Raw genomic sequence first — 26,582 nt, 5'->3', positions numbered from 1 at the left:
AGCCCCAGTGACAGGAGGACACCTCAAGGATGAACTGCCTTATATTTTGAACAGTGGTGTATTAAAGGATGCAAAACAATATCCCATTGATAGTTCTCCCCCTCAGCCTTCAGGTGTATAATCATTCTGTGCTATGCGCGCACGCGCACATTCTCTCTCTTATTGAGGAAACAGAGCTTTTTGGTTTATTTCATTGTTATAATGGCCATCTAATGGAGATCTTTCTCGTGGATACACCAGATTTGGGTTTAAAACTGCAAGCACAATGGATTATACTTTTGCGAACCCAGCTGCAGTATCTATGGTCATTCCGGCATTCCTGCAGGCCTATGAGGTGTACTCCTTAGCATAAGAGAATAGAATATTTTCAGTAGGAACACTTGCAAGGGCATCTGGAGAATTATTGTGTTGTAGGGAGCTTTATTCGGTTGTGTAATTTCAACGACTGTCCTTCTCCTGTGTTTGCAGTTTGCTTACGTGTAACTTTTGTTAGGTCTATGTGTGACAGTTTTACTGTTATGTATTTAAAAGTACCCTCATTTTATAGATTATGTAGCAGCAGTTGGCGATAGCTCAGTGAGTTAAGTGCTGGTTGCTTGTAAATAAGTTCATTTTGCAGTCAGTCATCACTTTCAATTTCAAGACATACATCCTTATCATGTTGATAAATTGTATATTATTATTAGGATAACATTACTATCTGTTGATTGAAGTGCTAAACATGAAAAATGAAGTTAGCAAGCACTGTATAGAAAGAGAATAGACCAGACATATTTTACCCAATGTGATTTGATAATTTCTTTTTTACTGTCAGTTTGATTTACAATGCGTGTTGGTGCTTTGCAAATCCACTCTTAGCATGTTGGTGTAAAGCTGGAATGGCATACAACGTGGTAAATGTAAGACTCTGAAACAAGGACAGCTGTTCCACAATCATGGCTTCTCTACTTGAACAACCTGTGTGATCATGGGCATCTCCCTTTTCCATATAATGTCAATTCTTTCCTAGCTGTTTAAATTGTGATCACGCAAACCTAATCCAGTTAAGTTATCCAAGCAACAAGCTGAATCATTTACCCTTAAATGTGCCCTCATCCCACCCCCTCTCACCTGCCCACCTCCACATGCGATCTATTTTGGGCCCTTTTTCTGAAGTCTTTCAGTACTGGATGGCCCAGTGGCACAGGCCTGTGCCTGGGGGAATGAGCCTATGCTTGACACGTGAGGATATGTCTTACATATGATAATTATTTCTGGCACATCAGGTTCCACCTGGCATATAACGTAAGCAATTGTGCAATTGGGGCTGCACTTGGCTTGTGCTAACAGCACTTGACCTTGCATATGGTTCCTATACGTGGCATATGAGGATTTGCCTGGCATAACTTTACACTACCTGGTTATACAAGGTGACAATCATATTATAGCAGTGCTTGGGTATGTGAGGCTGCATCTGGCATATTATGACCAGGCCTGACAGGTGAGGTTTCAACTTCTCTGATGCTGAAATAAATGGCCATATGCCGCTAGTTCTAGAAAACATGCATATTTGGAGAGCAACATCAAAGTAATGGTAACTTACCCCATCATAGACCAGTGCCTTCCAGGAATGTTCTATTTTCTTCATTAACCTAACGGGGAAAATAAATAGCCATTACTGTCGTGGCATAAACAGAGAGCATTGCACGAAAGCATGTGTCATTAGTCGTTATGAATATCAACATTGGTGTGTGTGCAACTATTTCTGCACTACTTTTACCAGTGTGATGTCAAGATGTGTCGGGCAAGCAGAGGGATGTGCAGGACAAATGCAACATTAAGGACCATTTGGTAATGTGGTTTACAGCATCACCTGGTAACAAATGCATCTCCACTTGTCCTGCCTATGGCACATACAACCAAACGTATGCTCAAATACAATTTGAAGCCCTCTTTGATTTAGTACTTACTGTGACCTTCAAGTCTACATAGGAATTTCTGTCCATATCCAATTTTAGCTCCTATTCTGGTGAGGCAATACTTTTCCTTTTATGGCATACTCCTGACCAGGCTCCAATTCTTTTGCATTGGCAGACCTGCCCTCTCTTGTCCCTCTTCCTTTCTCTATAGCAGCTCTTACCCTCTATCTATCTCTCCTTTCTTTTCTTCTTTTCATCCTCTCCCGGGTTAAGATTCTCGGGGTTCTTTCCTTTCTCCTCTGCTGTGTTACATAAAATTCAATGTTGATACTGTTATTGGACTAACTGAAAACATTATGTTAAGATAGAACAATACATTCGTTTTGGAAGTCAGAGAGAGTTTTTCTTCAGATGGTAGTCACAGTGCTGTTAAATCTGCTTCTCCAGTCTCTAGCCTCTTTCATATCATTGCCTTCTGCACACGCCACTGATGACACCAGCCCCTGGACCATCTTGAAAGCGACCTGGGTTTTATATCTTCTCGGTTCCATATGGCTGCCATATCTTCATGGATGAGTTGTAATTCACTTATGCTAACTTCTCATGAGACTGTAGAGGAGCAGGTGGACACGCCATCCCTAGCCCCTGCCCCCTCTCATCTGTCATACTGGAACAGCAGAAGAGCACTATGTGGGACAGCAGGTATTATCCCAATACCACATTGAGTGTATGAAAGACGATATGAACTCAGACAACCGTATTGAATGTACCCTCGCACTGAAAAGGCGAAGGGATGTCGGGACACACCAGTGGACATCATAGAGCTATAGGTGAAATCTGACAAGAGCAGAGTGATGTCATGACGGAAAGATACTGAGACACACTTAAACGATATGCAAACATTTAAGAATAAGGATGTAACTGAATTGAGAAGAGAAACATGTAATCGAGTATGTAGAAATCCTATTAGTCAACAGGCTACTTTATCTCTTTGCATATAAGTGTATATTCGCAGAAACGCAAGGTAGATGAGACATAAAGAAGCTTGCTGCAAAAGAAAACAAGGTGGCTGGGGCGGCCATGATGGAAAGATGGGCGCCAGACTCGTATTAAAACCAATCAAGCTATCTCTGAGACAGACCAGGGCTGCAGAGACAGGAGACTCAGTGAGAACAGCTTCATGTGAGGAATAAAGAGGAGTCTATTGGACTGGGATCAAGGATGCTACTTCAAGGAATAATTGCAAGGCACAAGGGGAGTCAGAAGGATAAGCCATGTATGTCAGACATATTTCTCTTAGATTACGTAAAGAAGAAAACATCTGCAAGAGCCTGGTATTGGACATTTAACGATGCGAAAGGCTTATGCAAGGTGGGGTGAGCAAGTCTCTAGAGGCCGAGAGGAGCAATGGCACCCAGTATAATTGAATCAAATAGCAGTAAATAGAAGGTTGAAATGGCCAAATTCGTGGTCTCCTCACACGTGATTCAGAAGTCGAAAACAAGGGCTATTCATTAAGCTCCATGCGAAGATAATAGTGTGCCTACACTCCCTTAAAAGTCCCAGAATCAAGAACAGGCTGCAGGGTCAACTAAAAAGGAGAAGCCTTGGCTTAGGGACGGACCAATGAGAGATGATGGACGCATTGGGAAAGTGGGGAGTAGTCTGATGTTACTCTCGGCACCTGGGTTCCATTTCGTTTACATGCGGCTAACGAGTCGAAAGTCCAAGGTGGGAAAGCATGCCAACCAATCAGAGGGACTATGTAGCAACATGCTATACAATGTTGCAAAGACCAACAAGCTGCCATTTCTTCACTATAATCAGTATTATACGTATTTAGAGGTGGTTGATGGCGTGCCTAACAGAGAAGGGGCAGCCACTGATGTTATTAACACATATGCATACTACAGGTACATATGTTCCCTTAAACAATCCCTCCCTTGAATAGGAATTACAGTTTGGCACGTAGGATGACGTCATAGATGATGCATATTGAGGTATAAAACCTTTGTATAACCAGATTTGGGTTTGAGTGCGTGAACTACAGTTTGTTGTTCACCAAATTGCCCTACTTTATTCTATGTTGATAATAAAGTGGTACTTTGCCATATTCTTTGAGTCTATCCGGTTATTTGGGTCCGAAATCGTTATTGGTAATTCCATCTAGCACATGAGACGCTTCACGGTTCTAGAGCAGAAGACAGAGGTCATCCTTTATTCTGGTCATCCTTTATTCTAGGCTTCCACACCTCTAGTGTTCTCAGCTTTGGCCCCCTTCACTTGGCATTTTTCCTACCTTGTCTCCTTGAAACAAACCCAGTTCTCAAATGTGATGGCTCTTTCCATTCTTCCTCAGCTTGGACAGGTGTTATCCTTCATTGACCCAATCTCTCTCTTGTCTCCTCCTCTTACAATGCAGAAACAACTTCAACTTCTGCACAATGATGCTCTACAGCTTGTCTTTGGACTCCGCCTCTCCTCACATATCACTCATCATCTAGGTAGATTGCGCAAGCTGCTGATTAAAGAGCGGGTACACATTCAAATCCTCTGTTCAGCTTTTTTTGTTGCCTCCCTGGTATTGCCTTCTCCTTTATTTCTAAGAGAATTATTCCTCATTTTCCTGTCAGGAACGTACACTCTTCTTATCAAAAGCACCGTAAGATTCCCAAATTTCAATACTCTCATAGGCGGCCAGTCTTTTCCACCCTGGAATTTCCGTCCTGCAGATCTTCGCTTTTGTATCTCTCTTTCTGTCACTAAACGTGGCTCTTTACCCAGCCTAAGCTATTAGTTTCCTCTCCTTCTCTAGGTCGACAGGGCCAGGAAACCATTTTGTGATAATTGTGGGCTCCATAAAAGAAAACATATGGAAACAGGAAGGCCTGGCTAAACCGGGCTTTAATGTTTACTAATCCCTCAGATTTACCACTGAAATACTGTGTTGCTGATGCCCCCAAACGCCATTTCCATATGTGTGCCCACGAAATGCCAGACTAAACCGGACAACACTGCCAGGTCTGCAACACAAAGCCTTCTCTGGAGCGATGTTGACAGTGCACGTTTCAAATCCATGTACCATTGCTCTACCACTATTTAGGCAAATTCTCCATTGGAGTCTACCTAGATTTGGGAAAGAATAACATAGTAGCAGGTGCCATGTCCGGCTGAGGCGTTGCTAGGGGGGGATGAGGGAGCTATAGCCCCTGGTATTTTGGTTGTAGCCCTGGATAGAATTTCAGGGGCCACAACCAAAAGGCTAGCTAGCCTCTTGTCCCGACAGTCCGAACATTAGCAAAGCCCCTGATCTTTTCCAGACCTAGCAACACCCCTGCTGTCGGCCATGTACCGTGCCTTTCAAAGCTCTGGTTCAGTGTCACTTCCTGTGGTCATCAGGAGCACCCTAAGCAAGTAAGACATCCTTTGGACACTTGGCACCCACCCTCCAGTCCATTAGTTATCATTTAACTCAACACGTCTATTTTCCGACCCCGCCCATTCCTCTCTCCAGACCGTCCCTCTTTTGATTGTTTCAATGCATGGCCTTCCAGGCCTGCGCTTAGTGCCTCGAGGCTGGTGCAGGCAGCAGACAGATACTGTACCTGTAGGACTGAAGAATATCGATGATACCCATGAAGAGGAGCAGGCTTTCTCCTCTATGGCTTTTAGCCGGAATGCCGCCCATTCTATGGATTAGAAAAAAAGAAATGGAAAGAGCATGGTTACCAAATGTGACACACTGCTTAGAAATCAAATGTTATAATAAACGCCATGTTTATTCTCTGCCATGATTTGCTTTGGGGCCTCTGAGAGGGGTGCCAGGACTCTTGCACAATAGCTACGGGAATTTACATTGGGGGAAATCTGGAGCATGCTTAATATATTTGAGATCATTCACAACTTCCGTGTGTCCATGCACAAACAAGGGCAATGATGAAATGTCTAAATACAAGGTGACCTCGATATTGACCAACCTGCGCCAGAGAAAATATCAGAAAATCTTACCATGTGCATGAAAACCTCAACTTCAAGTTACATCAGAAGCCCTTTGAGTGACAATAAGGGGGGGCCATGTTTTTCCTATTTGTGTATCCCTGTCAGCATCATGGGCCCCTTGCATTGTGGTCTCATAAGTGGATGCTTTGGAAGTATGGCCCTGAGCAAGCCAATACCGTGTGAGCTTCTTTTGGTTTGATATTGGATGATAACAACACTTCATGATGGAAACAGCAAGGCCTGTCCATTATAACACAGTGTTTGCCAGCACCTGACCCACCCCGCCCCCCCCGCCCCACCTCCCGTAGCGATACCTGTTCCGGGGTCTCCTCCCTGGACTGTTCAAGCCTCATCTGTTGAAAGGAAGTCCTGTTTATATCACAACCTTTCAAGCTGCTGTGATGCAAACATACAGGAGGCGGGAATGAAAACAACAGCATTGCGTCTCATGAGGGCGCACGCAGCGGATCATTAAGGCATCGCTAATTGCTACCTTGCTGTCATTACTGCACCTGATTGCACTGCACACTGAGAACACCGAGCTGGTGTAAAGCCTTCTCATTGTGCAAGAGTATTTTTGAAAGTGCAGAAACATGTTGTGTTAAGTCTGGCTCTGTGTGCTGGGAGATTGAAGTTGGTGCAGCTACATCACACTTATGTTACAAAATGTGGTCTCGGAACAGAAACATGACTCGACACATCTGTGGTCGAACTGAAATATCTAGACTCGATTTGAACAATGAAAAGCCGACACAAACAGTGAACTGTGGTGATATTCTTTTGGAAGCAAGAAGCAAAAGGCCTTGACTAGATTGCAGCCAACTCTTTAAGACGGGTTGGCAAATAAAACAAAAAATCCCACTTGACGCCCGCAATGCCCTTGTAAATTGATGACTGGAGGGCTATTCAATCTTTACCTGCGTGCCAAACAATTTGGCCTAGCGGTGAAATAGCAGAACATGCCACCCACGTGGAGTATTGGTAACCAATTTACTTGCAAGTGGTGTGGGGTCTTCCAAAATCCAGTGGGTCTAACTCTAACCTGATCCTTTTTTTGTAACTCAGACTTAGTGCAGCAGGAAAGCAAGGGTATTCCCACTCGCTCATCAATGAGCGACATCCGTCACTAGGCAACGCAGTCAAGATTCTGCTGCCCCTCTTGATTCCTTGCCAACCAATCGTATCCCTCATCCTCTTTCCTTGTGGCCTGTCATATTCCAGCAGTCGCTCTTCTCTGGAATAGGAAAGTAATCCCCTAAATGCACATCTGCTGCAATACTAGAACAAATAAACACGCCACTGAAGCACAAGGGGAAGACAAACATCACGCATCCGACAATGACAGAGATTGAATCTTTTGACCATCCTTTCCCCTTTCTCAGCTCTCTTTCTACCATGAAGGAACTTCTTCTCCTTGGTTTCTGTTCTGCCCACGCGGATGAAACTGCTCCGCTTCATGTCACTCCTTTTCTTACTTCTTCTTGTCGCTCTAAGAAATAATTGCCTCTTCCTCTTTTGCACTCATCTGCAAATGTTGGTTAGGGTGACCGCTCTATTCTCTGGTCCTCTCTTTGTTCTATTGGTATTTCTGGCATTGCTCTTTCTTGGCTTTCCTCGTCTCTTCAATTCTCTGTCTTGAGCTGGTGTTCACTCTTCATCCTTTCCCTTACACTCAGCATCCCCGAAGCTCAGTCCTAAGAACGCCCTTGTAGTCTCGTTCTTCAGTTCCTCTCTCATCTATTATTCATTCTTTTAGCCAGGATTGTCGCTTTTATTCGGTTGATTCCCAAATCGTTATCTCTTCCCCTCCTTTCCTGGCCATCTTCATTGTTCAATTTTTGATGTCTGCTATCATGACTTGGATGCTCGCACACTCGTCCCATTTGAATTCACGGGAGACTGAGCTCTCTCCTCTTTCTACTTATTTTCCTCTGGGCTTTCTTTCCATCTCGTCTTCTTCTTGTAATCTATGTGCCATTTTTGATCCTTCTCTTTTGGTCTTCCTGTCATTATCAACTATCCGCAATATTTGTCCATGTCTCACTTTTTTTGCCTACTAAGATTCCCTTAATCTCACCCTCATTTTTTTCTCAGCCTGGCAATTGCTCTTCGCTTCTTCTTGGCCTTCTGGCATATGCACTTTCGCCTTTTTACTCTATTTTTAACTCTGCTCTTCATCTTCTCCCTCATCTCTCCGCTCTTTCTTCGATCTAACTTTCGTTAGCTGTTCTTGGATAACTCTCGTTTTCTGCCCATTTTCAGTTTGACGTTCTCTGGATTGTTTTAACATGTGTTCATAGATTGCCTCCCCATGATCTCTTCTCCCTTGTTTCCGTTCAATTTCCCTCTCTGGCCTTAACGATCCGCTCCTCTATTTTTATTCATCTCCATCTCTGCCCAGTCCCCTTTCTGTTTCTCTTCCCTCTTTGCTCCTAAATTATCAAATGCTCTACCCTTCTTTCTTTCTTACGTTTCCACTCTTGCTTTTTTAGTTCTTCCCTCAAAACTCAATTTCGCTCCTCCTCAAATCATTTAGTTGTTTACTTTATTGTGAGTGTATTTCATTTCCTCTTCTATAGTTGTTCTGTTTATGTAACCTACATACAGCGGTCATTCGTAGGCACTTTACGGCCTTAAATAAATAATCAATAAATGAGATGTGAGGTCAAGTTACTATGATGGGTCAATATGATTATTCAGCCTGGCACAAGACAACATAATGTTGACTGGAATAATAAGATTAGAGCCTAACATTAGGGAAATATAACATTATGAAAGTTAATTTACTTGCATTAAAAAGGAAACTAAATGTCTGTTTTTGCATTGCAAGGTTTTTGAGAACACAACCGCCATTATTCGTGTTCAACCTAGAACATTTTCTTAGTTGCAACTAATTACTTATTTGTCATAAAAAGCCTGAGCAGTTATTTGGCATGTAATGTGTTACAGACCCACACTGCCCCTGCAGTCCACAGAGTATGACCCTGCCCATCTGCCACATGATCGGCGTGGCTCTATACAGAGAGGATGCCAGTTGTGGAATCTGGCATGCTTTTGGATTGGCGCATCCACCTGGGGCGATTATTGCAAGCGGGTGTCTAGTACACGCGCTTTCACAATTTCACAGGCAGTGATTGTGTGCTCGTGTCTTTACTGGAGACTCCCCAGATGAGTCTAGCACCCCTTTCACTGTCTGATTAGAACTTGATGTCCTATGGTTGCATTTTAAAGCAGCAGATTGGGTCAGTAACATTGGTCACCTCTATCAGCTGTGCAGTGCACTAACTGATCAAGAGGCACCCATGCACTGCCGTCTTGGGAGGCTGAGGAGGGGAGAGCAGTTTTCTTGTGTACACTGGAGTTGTGTGCTTATATTGGCAACATTTCTGATGTTGACCCCTATACACATGACCACTTATGGTATAAAGATACACCCTCTTTGAAATCCCCCAGTAGACTCATCCATGGGGCAGTGAAACTGGTGTCAAGGTACTATTTTATCTTCTAAATAACAGCTTTGCAACACAGCTATATATGAAAAAATTGGACCATAGCAATAAAACACATGGTTGAATGCTAGACAAAATGGAGCCCTGACCCATTCACAGTTATCAAGGAATATGCACAAGGGGCGACCTTACATACACAACATGTGCCCCCATTGTAAGGCCAGCAGAGAGGCTATCAGGCTGCAAGCTGCAAAGATCCCCTCAAGATACTGATTTCTGAAGCAACACAGAGGCAGGTCCCTACTCTGCATGTCTGTCTTCAAGTTAAGATGGATTAACCAATGAAACAAATTGCCTCACAATTGTGAGTCGTTATTTGCTACTTCCACTAGGCACTGCTTGAGACCACCCCGAGGGAACATCTGCTGTCATAGGCATTAAAAAATTGCTTTTTTAAAGCAAATTGGGTCATTAACATTGGTCACAACTATCAGCTGTCGAGCGACCTAACTAATGAAACTGGCCTGCGCAAGCCAATAGGGCCGCTCCTTATGGCATTGCCTATTCCTTACAGACCAGTCTCAGCCTGGCAGCATACTTTGCTGGAATGCTGCTGCCTTGTATGATGCTGTTTCCACCATCTCCTGTTCATGTTTAGCACAATGTCAGCAGCCTATCGGAACAAAGCTTGATGAGATAATTATAAACAGATACTGAGCCTGATATCATTGGTATTAAACGCTTAAAAATAGGGGCTACTTCAGAACTCTCTTTAACATGTTAGGGGGGTTTGCACTACACCAAGGATATCTGCCAAGATTTCCAGAACAACGACTGGGAATTGGTTGAAAGGTGCACTGTACCGGGTAGAGCTGACACTATGCATTTGAACCTGTAAGCAAGTAGCAACCTGCAACACAAAGACACGATAATCTTCTCTGCCTTTATCTACGGACGTGCAGGGAAGTTGTCAGGTTTGCCTTCTCACTTTTAAAGCAATTTTATTTGCTGTATACTTGAACCAAGATCAGGAGACAAGTGGCCTCATTATGAGTTTGGCAGAAAGTTGCCACCGAACTCGTAACACCATTTCCACCACCTGATATTCCCGGTGCCACCGACCATTACAAGTCCTGGCGGCCAAGGATATCAGGCGGTGGAAAGTGTAAGTCCCAGGGAAGCACCAGTGCTTCCGTGACAAGTCTGCGTATTGGGATCGTTGCGCCTGGCAGGTCAGGCCTACCGGGCCCAACGGAACCTGCAGGCAGACTTGTACTGTAGCGGTCTGGAAATGGTGCCGGCAGGCAGACTTGTACTGTAGCGGTCTGGAAATGGTGCCGGTACGTTGCAACCGGCACCATTATTTCCGGACCACCACAATTCTAATGAGGCCCAGTGACTCCATGCACATGCTGGCCATCAAATACCTTTTAAGTAGCTGTTCTTCAATATCTGTTCAAGCTGACCCTCCTATAAGGTTCGGTTTTATTTTGTTAACAAATCGGTGTTATGTTTATTGAAAACGACATAAATGATAAGGTCACTAGAAACAGACACGATTCCCTCGGCCAGGTAAACCCCCTGGCTGTTTGCTGCACCTCTGCTTGGTTAAGAACCTGCTGAATGCTAAAAGCAGAGATTTGACGTCATGCGTTTGGCTTACGTGCTCTCGGTGATGACAGCGGGGTCTACGGACTTCCCGGGGCCCTGTATGGATTCCATGGCTGTAGAGTACAGGACTTTCTGCCCCCCTGGCCGTCTGTCCGTTGCGTTCTGTGAGCTCTCGCCATTATTCTCCCTCGAAGACGGGTCCAATACGTGCACTCCCAACAAAAGACTGTAGTCCATGATCTTAAAACTTTCCAAAACCTATAAAGTAGTGGTTAGAAAAACATATAAACTGTTCACTAAAACAATGTCCAAATGTAATAAGAGTACAACAGGAAATGTAACACAAATTCAATAAAAGAACAGTTTACTCCAAATAGTAAGAGAAGCACCGTTAGACCAGAGTACAGAATGTTACCTTTTACATTTTCAATTGACTTATTCTGTACAAAGAGGTTCAAGCTTTTGTTGGCAAGGGATTTGTGTTCTTGAGATCCCAATGCAGCGACCCCCCACTGCGGTGGTCTGTATGGGCCATTTGCTAGATTGGTTATTCTTTCAAGGCCGTGCTTTTGGAATGCCAATGATGCTGAGGGAATGTACGCCCATCCCCATGGGAGTAAGTTAACTTTGCAGCTTCGGTTAAGACCACTTTGGACCATTTTAAGTCCAGAACATCAGAAAGACTTCCCATAAATAGGGTCAAGGACTTCTATATGCCGCACTGTTTTTTCAATATGACGTTCATCTGTGGTGCCTCAGCAGTATCCGTAAACCTGCTGGAGGTATTTGTATTTTCATGGAACATTTCCCACAATCCCTCCCTCCACTCCCTGTGGCCAGATTTGGACTTTCACAAATCAAATCGCTACTTTGCCTTCAGTGTTGGCCGGAGACTTGGAAAGCAGAAGGCAGACACATTCATTTGAGTTGAAGCTGAGGGGATTTCTAAGGACCACAATTTCTAGACCCGGAAGTTCAACAAATCTTCTAGACTGAGTTATTCACAGTCACAAGAAAGGTACTTTTTGCATGTGAGAACTGTGGACACATAGAAAAGAATAATTAAAATATGAACGTTGCCAATCTCACCAGCACAATGTGATTAAATCAACAGGTGCTGCTACCAAAGACCATCGGATTATTTTTAACGGCGAAAAAGTAGGACTTCTTTCTGGTGATTCTCAAGGGTCTAGTCGATGACATGTAGAGACTCATCTTGAATATGTGTACCCATTTGTCATGAACTGCACTGTACTGGTTAAATGTACGCAGTCAAATTCCCAGGGCCCCCAGGAACCTATACAAGCAATAGGGGCATGTGCCAGCTTGAATACAACCAAATATCACTCGTAAAGCACCTCATGTCTCTGTGAACAAGGCTTAATCTTTTCCTCAAGACCTTTGTTCCTATACTTTCTCCATTTGTGTATCTTCTTTGTCCAGGTGTGAACTACCTCCTTGCTCACTAGACCCGGAGACCCAAGGCTACACCTCAATGTCAAAGCTGTATGATGCCAAAACACATCTCCGGTTGCTTGTTTTCTTAAGAAGATGGGATACAACTTAGCAAATTTAGGCCAGACCTAGATGGTCGTCTTCTGTCATAACAGAGACAAGTTAAATTAGGTAGAAAATATTGTCTGTCATCTTTCCGGTGGATTGGAAGAGCACTCTCTGGGGTATGTAGTTAAGCAGTAGATGGAGTTAAAGTCCCCCCAGAGGCCCATGATAAAAATGTCTTGCATCTAGATGTATAAGGCACATGATGAATCTTATGTTAGGTCGTACTAAGCTTGGCAGCCTCATAATTACTATTCTGGGGTTGTATTGTGCAAGAAATTGACATACTAGTGGGCAATCAAAGCAAAAACACTTCACTTGTTTGAGCAAATCTCAAGTCCATCACACACCCACACACTTCTCTTATTAGCAGCCACGGAGGGTAGGTCAACCAATCAGGTTGCTCAAAACCCATGTGGAATCTAACGATCCAAGCCCAGTGCAGGGAACCATAAGAAGAATTTGGAAAACTTGTTCAAAAGGGTTTTATTTAAATTAAAAGAAAACTACTAACTTGCCCTATTTCTACAAGCAAAGTTCCCTACCTAACAAAAGTAAAACTAAGGGTGCTTGTCAAGTCCAAATAAAAAGACTTCTTTCTGAATACTAAGTAGTTAACTGGCTTTGGATTTCGTACCAGCGTCGGTTTTTGTGCTCCTGGAAAAACGACAGCGATGTATCTCGCTTGCCTCCACAGGTCTCTATTGTCCCTTTCTCCTTGCCTCTTGTGGCGGGAAAGACGCTTGTCAGCTGGAGTTCAGGATTCCAGGCTCCTCTTTTCTCTTGGGTCTCTGCGTTGGTTGCTGGACGCAAGGCCCACTACTGCCCTTCAGTGGTCACGCCACCCGCGAAGATGGCTGTCTTTCCGTCCTCTGTCTCGCCTTGACCTGAGCCTCTTGCTCGGTTAAGGAACCCATTGTCCAGCCTCCAGCTGGTAGGTATCTCCTTCTGCTCATCACTGCTGGCTCCACCGGTTGACAGAGATCTGCCCCTATAGGACATAGTTGCTCTAGGAGCTCGTCTCTATGTAGTACTTGCTCTCCTCCCACAGCGGGCGTTCCCTCTCCATTCACAAAACACTTGCGTTTTACATACATCATTAGAATGAATTAAATTGTGTCCATCTGCCATGAATATGGCACTCAGGAGAGGTTCACCATTACCTGAAGCCAATAGGGTCACAGTAGGATATTTGTGATTCATAGTTTTAACAGGGAATGCAACAGTTTTTCTGACATCCATATGTTGGAATGGAAGTCCTTGTCCCCAAGAGGGGAGTCCCTCCCAGTGAGGTCCCACTTGCCCAGACCCCTAGGGAGGGTCTTGTGTAGCGGGCTCAGCTCCCTAGCCTCAAAGGGGGTGGCTCCCCTCTGGGGAGTAGGGACGAATTGCCCATATCCGTCACACTGGGATCGGAGCAGCGGAGGCACCCGCCAACCATCATCCCTCCCGCTGGCCGCTCTCCCTGTCACCTTCCCCACCATCACCCACCGCACCACGATCCCGCCATACCCCACTCACATGCTTCTGCACTGCCGCGCCACCCCTGACTCCACAGATGGCCACCATGGAAATAGAAGAGGGGTTCTGCACAGTTGCATGGCGGCCATGTTAGGTGAAGAGGATGCATTTGTATGAATCAACGAATCGTGCGCTCAGTGATTCACACACATTTATTGCTGTTGGCACCCCAAGAGTTAGCAGGGTGGAGTTGCTGTCCTTGGGGAAAGGATGTTACCTGCCCTTACAATGGAATAAACAGAGGCAATGCTCCAAGGCTAAAGCCCTGTCAGTGGGCAGGGGGAGCGTTGTCTGGAATGAATAAACATAACCCTTCCACAGCTGAACTGGCCAACAAGGCTGATACATGTGTGATAGATGGAAAGCACACTGGCTCCCAATTTGAGAATGTATCAAGTTCAAAACCTTATCCATTTTCCACTGTTTCCTTAGCAACACTGTCCCAGCATACCTGTCATAAAGACTTGAAAACCCGAACACGCACTGCTAACACCCCCCGGCTAAGAATCCCTAGATTCAAATACTCTAGAGTAGGCGGTGCAAGCTTTCCGGTAACCGCAGCCAAACTATGGAACTCCCTCCCGCTCACCTTCCGAGCTGAACCCCCATACTGGACCTTCAGATAACAATTAAAAACTTGGCTTTTCACCTAAGTGCCCAGACTGCCAGCCCTACCTCCTAATGCTTGATACCTTCCCCCTATATATGTAACTCAAATGTAAGCTGCGCCTAGTTGCCTCAGGGTTAAGTGCTCTATTTACAAATGCATAATTAAATAAATAAAAATGTAATGTGGTTGGAATAACTATTAGAAATGCAGGCCACCATACCCTAACTCAGGCATGGCTTATATTTACAGTTTACTGTGCCACCAGGACAGGATCCTCTGAGTTGTGCAGCTTTTGGAACAGGGGTGCATATCTTAAATGCAGCCCGTGCGCTGCAGAGACTTGGCTGTCACTGCAGCTGTCAAGAGGCCTCTGAGCTGCTCTGTTCCACTGGTGGAGCAGGCACTGCAAATCATGACACTGATGCAGCAGGGCACAAGTACACACTATGCCTTTGGCATAGAGCTTATGAAAGGGGAATCTGATTAGCAGATTTTTCTTTCAAAGATGGAATTCCCTGCATCATTATATTAATTAATAAAAATCAAAAAAGCCAGGGCTTCTACACCCTTGCCAGATGGCAATTACTCACAGCCACTAGTATATGACAGGCATTTGCCAGGCACTGCTATTGTATGCCCATGTTGCTGTTGTCTGTTCAACAGGTACCAATTTTGGGTCAGACCGAAGAGTAATTAAGGGATCAATGAGAAAGAAGGACACCCAACGTGCTCAGTGCCCAAATGTCTCTTTATAAAGGTAATGTTATCTGCGCAAAGGCCCAGCCATCCACAAGCCTGTGCTGGTTGCACCCATTCTCCCACAATAAAGAAACTTGACATGCATAATGATGGAGTAACCTAAGGAAGAGGGTCTCCTAGGATCATAGATTATCGGGAAAATGCCGTTGAATATGTAAGGAATTGTCCTCTTCCGTTTTGTAAACTTGTGGAGCTATAAACATGTTTCTTTGGCACACAGCACGCATTTGCATGTGGATGTAAAGCAATGGCAAGCCGCCTTATGTGATGCAAAGCATCTCTTCTGGGAAGCATGACAGTCATTACCCATTGTGAGGTATGACCTTCTTCAGGGAACAGCTGTTTTTGAGTCCCAGCTACTGTGAACAACCTATTGAGTTACAAGCTTTAGCTCTCCAGATGTTTTGGATGACACCTCCTGTCAGGTCTAGTCAGCAAAGCTGGTTGTGAGGGACCATGGAAGGCTTTGTGCACAAAAAGTGGCTTTGCACCCATTTTGGGTTACAACAGAAGTACTGTTCAATTACTCATGTTTCTACCTTTTACCTTCCATTTTATAATGTTAGTGTTCTGTAATAAATGACTATAGGTTCATGCTGACTGGGTGCAACGTTCGCTAACTTTGAATTGTTATGCAAACAGAACCTGCAGCATAGACTACTCCAGAACATCTGTTGAGCCAAAGGTTGCGGACCCCTGGCTTAGAATCAGTGTGGGTTGGGCCAGGCAGTATGTCTGAAAGCACACAGGCAATGTCATCAATGTTAGCAGTACGCATTCAAAAATCAAGTCTAAATGGAAGTGGCGATTGAACTTTAGATTCAACGTGCAGAGGGTGTAGACCATTGGGTCCATAATAAATGCGTGACATGGGTTCTGGGACACGGGGAATCCTTAGAAAGCAGTTTCAAGAATCTAATACTAGAAAGGATGGGTCCAGGTGGGGGACGTCCCTCATTAGGAGCCCTTTCCAGGGCTTCCACATCCCTTACCCGCAGCCCATCCCACACCCCACACTGAGTAAGGCAGATTGCGCCTCCTAAATTTAAGAAGCTGACAAAAACTGTTCATCGACACTTTGATGTGCATTTTTCTGGGATCTATGATTTTGCTTAGTTGTATCACCCTCTCTCTGTGGGCAGAGGTTGTGTTGGCAGGTACACGTTCGCTGAAGCCAGCACAGCCATTGCGGACAGCAGTGCATTCAGAAACATTTCTCGAGGGGGCTGTATTTTTTTTGCAAGTGAAGCTCTTATAAAAGAAAATGTATTTGACTAACAATGGGAACTTACCTGGTAATTGCCCATTGACTCTTTAAAATGTTATAATGTTAATTTCCAAGGATTACATATAGTATATATTGTATTCATAAGAGTGTTACACTTGTCATACTGAACAGAACATGTTTTCAAAACCCAGAATAACCCTTTTATCAGGGATGTCTTTGTTTGACAGTAGGTCTCCTTGCCATTACATTTGGAGCCGAGCTATGGGGCCATGTACCACCCTCCAGCTAGTTGAGAATAAATTCATGAAACATAGCTTATGACTTCCATGTAGCACTCCTTCGGCCCCAGTGACATTTGGACTGGGTTTAACAGAGATAAAATATGAAATTATGTTGAGACCACTTACATGCTGGCTTACATTCTGGAATTCCAATGTGCTGACACCTTAGAGAGAGGGCGATCTAGAGGTACTACATCGCAATGGTGGCAAATCACTTCTGTGGTTCAAATATGTGAAAGTCGAGCTTCTGAATACTGGTCTCGAAGTACCATGGACGGACCCAACAAAACTCAGCCCTCAGAGGCGTTGCTGGGGCGGGGGGGGGGACTCAGGGGGCTATAGCCCCGGATCTTTTGGTTGTAGCCCCGGATAGAAGCTCAGGGACTACAACCAAAAGGCTATAGCTAGCCCCCAATCCCGCCAGTCCTGCCATTAGCTTAGCCCCTGATCTTTTCCAGACCTAGCAACACCTCAGCCTAAAGGCATCCTCAAGAATTGTTTCAATGATTGGGTGTTGAAAGCTAGACTGGATACCTGCTATTTACAGCGCTTATCATTTAAGTATATAGTAGCCAAGTCTAATCTGACGATAGAACCGTATCTTGACTACCAAGTATGGAGGCAGATGAAAAGCCTATACACAACATTTCGCCTTGGAATTCTACCACTCGCTGCGTTTACTGACAACTGGGGAATGGACACGTTGACCAAATCTCCTCTATGCACTATGTGTGATGAAGATGAATTGCATTCTTTATGTGTGTGCCCTTGTATGATGCTGCCAGGAGAAAGGGGCTTAACCCAATTTTGAATTGCCATGAGCTTAGACTTAGGAGGGAGGCTCTTAAGCTAATGAAATCTTGCTCCTCAGCCGTCAGTGTTCTTTGCAGTCTCCTCGTTTTTAACTGACGCTTTTCATCGGAGGAAGAATTTTATGAGCAGCCAATAGGAAGTGCGCTAAAGGGTCTCTGTCCCCAAATGTGTTTTGGAAACTAATGTTTGACATGGCCTTTCAGAGTGGAATGCTCGGTTATAATAATGCAATGTATTAATTTATGGACGTTCTTCTCTTATGCTAAAGTAACAATATATAACAGGATAACTGGACTGTACCACAACTCTCTGATGTCTGAAATAATTGTAACCGTTGTGCATTGTATACATGTATTTCCTGTTTAAAGAATCTGCGTTGTTTATGGAATTGTATGAAGTCGAGTGCTTTTTTATTATTATTATTTGTCAAGTATAATGCCCTGTAGTCATTCTTATGATTGATCACACATTGCTCTTTGATTTTATGCAAAGCAGCCAGGAATCCCCATTGTGGTTCTTTCTTAGTTGGGCAGTCTGTCGGAGTCCCATTGTACCATTTGGAAACTACAACATATGACACACATCTGTGGTAGAGTGGTTGTATGCTTGATCACTAAGTACATAATGCACACGGGGCTTGCTGCTCATTTATTTTTTTACGGCATTCACCTTAACCGTTCAGATGTTTTCAATGTCAGGATTTAATGGATGGCTATGGCATCCATGCCGGTACATTGGTGTCCTAGGAGAGTCTTGCATCTCGTTTCCAAAGAGTTGTATATGAGGAAGGGCTGGAATCAGGGTGTTGCTAGGTCTGAACAAGATCAGGGGCTACGCTAATGTCGGGACTGGCGGGACTCGAGGCTAGGTAGCCTTTTGGTTATAGCACCTGAGCTTCTATCCGAGGCTACAACCCAAAGACCTGGGGCTATAGCCCCCCCCCCCCCCCCCAGCAACGCCCCTGGACCGGATCACAGTATGAACATGCCAAGTCTCTAATGCACAGACATCCTTAGAGGATAGTAATCACTCACATGCAGTTGAAAACGAAAATTCATTTAGTTAATCTGCAACAACAACAAAAAAAGGACTCAGGTGTGTGTCCACCGGTGAGAGTTGAGGGAAAAGACAAATACATGCGTAGCAGACTGGTAAGAAAGGAAGACTCCTGCAAGGAGGACTGATGAGCCAAAACAGGCACACACATGAAATGCAGTTCAGTAAGAAAGATATCAATAATGCAAGTGTAGGAACCCGGGATCATGATGGTAAAGAGTGGCAACAAAGAGGAAGGTAAAGAGTAGGGCAGCAGGGTGGAGTCAAACATAGGCCCTGGGGTTTCAGGAATAAGATGTGTGTTGAAAAGACCAGACACCTGTGCCAGTTGCACCAGGGCACTGTAAATGAGCGATGGACTCGGCTCAAAAAAGCTGGCGATGCTCACTTTGAAAAGGGATCCAGTAGTATATATGGAAGCACATAGATTTTTTTTTGTCATTTTAAAGGTTGAAAGTGTAGTTTTCTTAACAATATTTGGACTCAATTTATCGAACTTGAAATGAAACAGATATACCAGGATATTATTGATTGGTCTCAGGATGTAGCAAGGGTTAAGAACTAAATAGCAATAAACACATATTGGCCAACACGGAAATACATGTAGATTACATTTACAGGCACCCCGTTTTGTTATGGAACATTTTGAGGTAAACGAAGTTCATGTTCTTAGTTTGACTTTGCGAGGATGACCAATGAAGGCGTGAGGTTCGGAGCTAGGGTAGGGAAGGGGGGCCCTCGGGGGAACGCGAAGCGTTTCCCCCGGGGAGTTTTTTGGCGCTGCACATGGCCAGCGAGTGGCCGTGGGGGTGCAGAGCGCCGCCCTAGGGGTACTTAAGGGCTCAGGGAAGGTTCGGGAGGCAGGTGACGGTTAGGACTTGGTGATTGTATTAGTCCTGTCGCCCACTCCCAAGCCTTCCCTGAAGTTAGCTGGGCCTTCGGTTCTGCAGGGTAGAGTGTAGAGTAGATGAGGAGGTTTAGTTAGTAACTGGGGGGGCAGTTTAGGTAGTAGGAGTTATTTAATATAAAGTTATATAAAAAAAAAAAAACAACTTTGTGTCGGCGAATTTCGCCCATTGGGGAGTAGCGTAAATAAGTTACCCCCTCCTCCTTACCTGAGCTGCCGTTGGCGTTCCGTGCACGGTGGGGCGGTGGGATTGTGGGGACGGGTTTTTCCTTCCCAGCCTTCGGTCTTCTGGGGACCCGGGTCGCTGTATGGGAGAGGGGATTTTCCTCGTCGGGCCCATCTCTGGTTTCTTCCTCCGCCGCTCGGGAGTAGGGGAGTGCAGGCCGGGTTGGGCTGCATATTGAGGCGGTTCCGTACGGGAGCTGGGGACACTTCCATTTCCCTCTTCCCACGGCACCGGTTCCTCGCTGCCTGGATCCTCTTGGTTTTGCGGGGGTGTCGGCGGGGGGGGGGGGGGTGGTTAGCAGAGCCCAGGCGGCCCTGTCTTGTTGAGACTCCCGGTGCGGTGACAGCCTTCTGTCAGAGGGGGCAGGGCAGGCACCTTAAAGGGGCCGCGCTGTTTTGCTGGTGCTGTTGGTAGTGCGGTGCATCTCGTGGGCCACCAGGGGGCAGGGCGGGCGGTGCTAAGTGAACTTTTTATTTGAGTTACAGGGTTAAAAAAAAAAAAAAAAAGAATAAGTAAAAGGGAATTAGTGGTGATTGTCAGCAGCAGTAGGGGGGCTCCTGGGTGGTGTGCATTTATCAGGGGAAGAAGTAGAGTTAGGAGAGGGGTAATTTTTAGGTGGGGGGGCAAATAAATAAAAAAAAAAAATAATAAAAAAAAATTAAATAAAAAAGAAAAGGATAATTGTTATTTTGGGGTTATTTAACCCCTTTGGGTTATTAGTGTTATAGCGCAATTTCTTCTGGTTTTCCCTCTGCTAGGAGTATTTTTTTCCACGGGTAGGTACCGGCTCGGGGGCGTATTTAGCTAGTGAGCGTCAGGGCAAAGTTTAGTGCGCTCTCAGATTAGAAGTGCACAATGGTTGGCCAAGGGGTTAGCAAGAAGGGGCTGGTTGATGCTAGGGCTCTGAGGGAGGCCCTGGAAATCATCAGCAGGGCATCGAAGGCCCAGCTGGAGGGGGCGGTGGGGGAGGTCACGGTGAGGGGGAGATAAGGGGGGTAGACCACAGCGGAGAGCTGCAGCTGATGGGGCTCTCGCGGCAGTGGTGGCTTGCACCCCTACGGCGGGGAGGGGGGAGGTTTGGGAATCCAGGGGCAGGAAAATGAGGAGGGAGATAGACAGGAGGGCGGACGGGGGAGAAATGATGTCGGGTGGGCAGCCAGGGAGGGAGGAAGGGAATGATAGCCCTAGGGAAGCTGGGAATGCTCAAGAGGGTGGGGCTCGAGGGAACAACAGTAGGGGCAGGGATGGGGCACAGAAGGGGGTGTCAGGGCAGAGGGGAAGAGGGGGTAAATACCTGCAGAAGATTGCAGGTGGGAGAAGGAGGGAGAGGTCCCCATCAATTGAGGAGGGTAGAGTGGGGCACGGAACGGCCCCCCCGGGTAGGAGGAGTGAGGGTGGAGGGCGCCGCGCAGCCCCCGCTGGTCAGGTGGAGGTTGAGGGTTTCAGTACGGCCCCTCCTTGGTCAACGCAAGGAGAGCCTAGAGGGCGCAGCACAGCCCCTAGCAATGAGGATTCCAGGGTGGAGGTCGGAACGCCTCGCCCGAGAGAAGAGGACCAGGCAGGGGTTCCCACAACCCCGCCGAGAAGACGTCAAAGGAGTGGCGGGGCGGACGCCACGGGCTCGCAAGAAGATCATCAACTCATCTCGGGCATGAGCTCGCATCCGCAATGGTATTTAAGGGGTGATGAAGTTGGTTGGGAGGAATATGTGGGGCAATGGGAATTGGAAGATTACAGGGCGAAAAGGGAAAGGCGGGAGGAGAGAAGAAGTTCAAGGTGGGATAGGGAAAGGGAAGTGCAGGGTGGACGGGGTGAAAGGGGTCAAGGGAACTATTGGCTGGGTGAGTGTGCTGACATGTTTTGTCCCCGCAGTAGGAGCCCTCTAAGAATGGAGAGGAGGAGCATCGGTGTGGACGCCAGACCGCAGGTGGCAGGTGTGGAAAGAGGTGAGCGGGAAAGGGAATGGTCATCTGCATGGCAGAGAGGGGTTACAAATAGGTGGACAGGGGATGAACGGGCTGGTCTTCATGGTGTAAGGAAAGAAGTTGGTGTGCAGGCCATTGGAGCCGAGGGGGTTGAAAAGAGCATTTGCTCAGTGGAGGTCCAAACGGACAAAGTGGTGGAGCCATTGGGGCTCGAAGCGCAAGCTGGTAAAGATAAGGAGGTGGAAGTGAAAGGAAAGGAGAAAAAATTGCCATACATGGGGATAACAAAACCATTGGGGGCGCACTTGATGGCAGCGACCAGGGAGAAGATTCAGGCAGGGGAATTTGTGGATGTCTTCAAATTGCTCCATAGGGAAGTGAGAGCGAAGGAGGGGTCTAAGGAGGAAGAGAGGGAACTGGCTTCACGCCCGAGGGTCCCGGTGACCATTGAGAATTGGACGTCGGCGTTTATCATTTATGCCAGTGTGTATTGCAAAAAATTCCCGGAGCGTTGTGTGGCCCTGCTTAAATACATGGATGTAATAAGGAAGGCTTTCACGAGCTTTGGGGGCTTTGCCTGGGTAAGGTATGATGAGAAATTTAGAGCGAGAATGGCAGAGGACAGTCAGGCGGTCTGGGGGGAGATAGATATGGATCTCTGGCTGCAATGGATGGCCCCAACGAGGCCTGCCCCGACATTACACACAGCATGTGGGCTGCCTGTGCCTTTCCGGCCCTTTCTTGGTCGCCCCGCCCATGAGGGGGTGGGGGGAGGAGGCAGGGGCCAGTCCTCAGGAGCATGCTGGGGGTACAATAAGGATAGCTGCGCAAGGACACTGTGTAGGTTCAGGCACGAGTGTAGCAAGTGTGGTGGAAAACACCCTCTCACACAGTGTTTCCAACAAGGAGACAGGGGGAGGGGGAGAGGTGCAGGAAAAGGGGTTGGGGGGAGGAAAGCTTTTACTCCAATTAAAGTGGGTGTGTTGGAATAATGGTTGCAATTTTATCCGTATAGGGAAGGGGCTAAGATTTTGAGTGAGGGGTTTTGTCAGGGGTTCAGATTAGGTTACCAGGGTCCAAGGGTGCGTCGGTGGGCGGAAAATATGAAGTCGGCAAGAGAGAATGTTGAGGTGGTAAGACAAAAATTGAGCAAGGAAATAGCGGCAGGAAGGAAAGTGGGCCCATTTGATGACGTGCCGGGTGACTTAGTGATATCCCCATTGGGGGTGGTGCCCAAGAAAGCTCCGGGGGAGTTCAGACTGATTCATCATTTGTCATGGCCGGAGGGTATGTCAGTTAATGATTTCATTGCCCCGGAAGAATGTGGGGTTGTGTATGCAAGTGTTGACCAGGCGGTTGAGCTGATAAGGAAGGAAGGGCGAGGGGCCTTCATGGCCAAGTGCGATATCAAGGCGGCTTTTAGGTTATTGCCGGTGCACCTGGAGGATTTTTGGTTGTTGGGTTTGCAGTTTGAGGACCGCATATACATAGACAAAGCATTGCCAATGGGGTGCGCAATTTCCTGTGCTTTGTTTGAACGGTTCAGCTCTTTTCTACAGTGGGTTTTCTCATTCAGCTCGGGGTGGGAGAGTGTGCTGCACTATCTGGATGATTTTCTGTTCATTAGCGGGGCAAAAAGAGAGGAGGATTGCAGAAAAATGCTAAAGTTGTTTCAGGAATTGATGGAGGAGCTGGGTGTACCATTAGCCGAAGACAAAACAGAAGGGCCGGTAGTGGTATTAACATTTCTAGGAATTGAACTGGATTCAGTGGCCATGGCCTCACGCTTGCCGCACGACAAGGTGAGCAAATTGGTGGTACTATTGGAGAAAGCGGTGGGGGCCAAGAAAATGATGCTGGTGGAGATGCAGAGATTGGTTGGGCATCTGAATTTTGCATGTAAGGTGGTGGCCCCAGGGTGGACTTTTTGCAGGAACATGGCAAGGGCCATGGCGGGAGCAAAGTGCCCACATCATCGGATAAGAGTATCGGGGGCAGTGAGGGAGGATTGCAGAATTTGGCTGCGCTTCTTGGAGAGTTTCAATGGAGTGTCAATGTGGTTGCAGGGAGACCCGGTGACATGGGAAGTTCAGATACTCTCGGATGCAGCGGGGGCCGGTGGTTTTGGAGTGTTTTGGGGGGGGGAATGGTGTGCGGAAAAGTGGCCAGAGAGGTGGTTGAAGGAAGGGAGGAGTATAGCATTTCTTTAATTTTTTCCATTACTAGTAGCATTGGAGTTGTGGGGGAAGGAGTTGCAAAACAAGAAGGTGAACTTCAATGTCGACAACGAATGCGTGGTCCATGTGGTGAACAGACAGTCAGCTAGGGATCAGAGGGTGGCAAGGCTGATGAGAGAATTTGTCCTGCGTTGCATGGAATGGAATGTGGTGTTTAAGGCAACACATGTGCCAGGGAAGGATAATGGCATCGTTGATGCATTAACTCGTTTTCAATGGCAGAGATTCCGTGGATTGGCTCCAGATGCAGATCAGGAGGGGCAGCAGATTCCGGAGGAGCTGTGGAAGATAGGAAGCTGAGAGCGCTTGCTCTGGTGGAGGGTTCATTGGCCGCGGCATCTAAGAAGTCATACAGGAGGGCCTGGGAGGATTTTATTAGAGGAGGAGCTTGTAGTTGGAAGGGTAGATGGGATGCGGAAGAGCGGAGGAGGGATGATGTCACGAATTTCCTTCTGAGGTGCATGGACAGGGACTGGTCAAGGGCAACGATAGCAGGAAAGCTAGCAGGGATTGCCTTTTACGGGAAATGGTTTTGGGGTTTTCAACCAAGTGGGGGGGAGATGGCGAGTAGGATGTTGGAAGGATGGGCAAGGGAGAGTAAGAGGGACAAGGATAAGAGGAGGCCGATATCGGCGGAATTGCTGCAGAGGCTGATTGAGGTGGTGGGGGGAGTTTGCTGGTCGGTATGGGAAGGGGAACTGTTTGCAGCTTGTTTCACATGGTTATTTTTTAGGGCCTTCAGGGTTTCTGAGTTGGTCAGGGGAAAAGGGGGGTAGGGGGACTGCAATGGGAAGATGTTCAAATTACAGAAGAAGGTTTAGACATCAAGATTAAAAGGTCCAAGACGGATCAGAAGGGAAGGGGCTCTTGGGTTCTGCTGGGTCGAGGGAGCAAGGTTTTATGCCCAGTTCAGGCAGGCAAGGTGTGGAAGGAGCGCTGTGGGGGTAAGTCAGGCCTGGTTTTTCAGCATGCGGATGGATCGCCGGTTACAGCGGCACAGGTGCTAGGGGTATTGCGGAAGGCGCTGGTCACGGTGGGAGAAAAGGCTGAGGAGTTCAGGACTCATTCTTTTAGGATGGGCGCAGCATCTGAGGGTACCAGACTGGGTTTTTCGGAAGACAAAGTGAAAAGATTGGGGCGTTGGAGGTCGGGGAAATACAAGGGTTACGTCAGGGATTTTGGGAAAGGGGATTGTTGAAGAAAGGTGGAGGAGGACTTTGTGGGCAAGATGTTGTTGTTGTATTAATTTGACTTGTCAGTAATTTTGTAATTTCTGTTTCAGATGCTGCGCAAAAGAAGGGGGAGTTGGCGCAAGTTTGGATTGTTGGCCATTCAATTGTGAAGTGGGCTGGGAAAGAGGCGCAGAAAAGGGTGTTTGGAAGGCAGTTGGGGTGCAGTTACAAGGAAGTGGTGGTGAGATGGCACGGTTTGGGGGGCCTGCGGTGGGATCAGCTACTGCCCATATTAGCAAGGATGAGGGAACGCTATGGAGATCCAAGGGTGGTGATGCTGCATGCTGGGGAGAATGACCTGGTGAGAGATACAGGGGTGGCTCTGCTAAAGAAAATGAAGAGGGACTTAGTGTGGATTAGGGATATGTGGCCTCAAGCGGTGGTGGTGTGGACTAAGTTGTTGCCACGAAGAGTGTGGAGGGGAGCAAGAAGTGAGGGAGCAATAGAGCGGGCCAGGAAGGGGATAAACAGGGAAATGGAAAAATGGTGTGCCTCAGTGGCGGTGAGGGTCATGGACCATAAGGAAATAACATATGAGGGTTTTCTTATCTTTAGAGAGGATAGGGTACACTTGGTCCGTGTATGGGAATAATCACTACCTGGCGGACTTGGGTTCTTGGCTGGGAGACTGGGTAAAATATTTGAGGTAGAAAAGTTGGGGGGGGGGGTTGGGGCAGAAAGAACTCCTCGGGGGAGGGTTTTTCTGGTGCCGGGGGAATGGCCCCTTTTGATGTGGGGGGAGGGAAGCACAATGGGGGAATGACACGGGAAAGGAGGGGGTGGCGCTGTTTGCACAAGCAGGTCACCCCGGGGGAACAGGTATTGAGCCTGGAGGGGCATGGCCCCTGGGAGAAAGCAGGACGCCTAGAAAAGGGGCAAGGAGACGGTAGGATCCAAGGGATCATTAGGGAGGTAATTGGTTATTTAATTATTTAATTGTTGGGGGAAAATGAAAATGAAAATGTTTAAGTTATGTAATTGATTGTTCAAATATCTCTTTAGCTTGTTAGGCCATGGAGCCAGTTAAGCGTTTTGATTGTACGCTTTGGCCTGTCACATTAAAGCGACCTTTTCCACTTTTAAATGAGTCTGGGTTTTTGTGCAGTAAGCCAAAAAGCAAGAAAGAATGAAAGGATTCTGATGCCATGAACGCGGTGTGATCTGGGGTCCGACATGTTTAGCCGACTACTAGAGTGTCGAGCTCATCTGTGTGTAGAATGATGTGTAGCGCCCCTGTGTGGCCGTTTCCAGTCTTTGGAGGATTGGTTCA

At 46.6% G+C, this 26,582-nt stretch overlaps 1 protein-coding gene across 3 annotated transcripts in view; it reads right to left on the bottom strand.

Annotated features, from left to right (window-relative positions):
* PIP5K1B (phosphatidylinositol-4-phosphate 5-kinase type 1 beta) overlaps positions 1 to 26,582 on the bottom strand; it is a 792,190-nt gene that overhangs the window by 170,976 nt on the left and 594,632 nt on the right. For all 3 annotated transcript variants that reach the window (XM_069625767.1, XM_069625768.1, XM_069625766.1), the window contains 3 exons: positions 11,010 to 11,215; positions 5,504 to 5,587; positions 1,583 to 1,631 (listed from right to left, as the gene is read on the bottom strand). In XM_069625767.1, the coding sequence (XP_069481868.1) occupies positions 1,583 to 1,631; positions 5,504 to 5,587; positions 11,010 to 11,215 (339 nt within the window). The remainder of the gene's footprint in view (positions 1 to 1,582; positions 1,632 to 5,503; positions 5,588 to 11,009; positions 11,216 to 26,582) is intronic.

The sequence above is a fragment of the Ambystoma mexicanum genome, chromosome 6p (genome assembly GCF_040938575.1).
Source record: "Ambystoma mexicanum isolate Mex_15411 chromosome 6p, UKY_AmexF1_1, whole genome shotgun sequence".
In the NCBI taxonomy this organism is placed as follows: Eukaryota; Metazoa; Chordata; class Amphibia; order Caudata; family Ambystomatidae; genus Ambystoma; species Ambystoma mexicanum.
The sequence above is the reverse complement of the archived record's forward strand: the minus strand, read 5'-3'. Positions and strand labels throughout refer to the sequence as shown.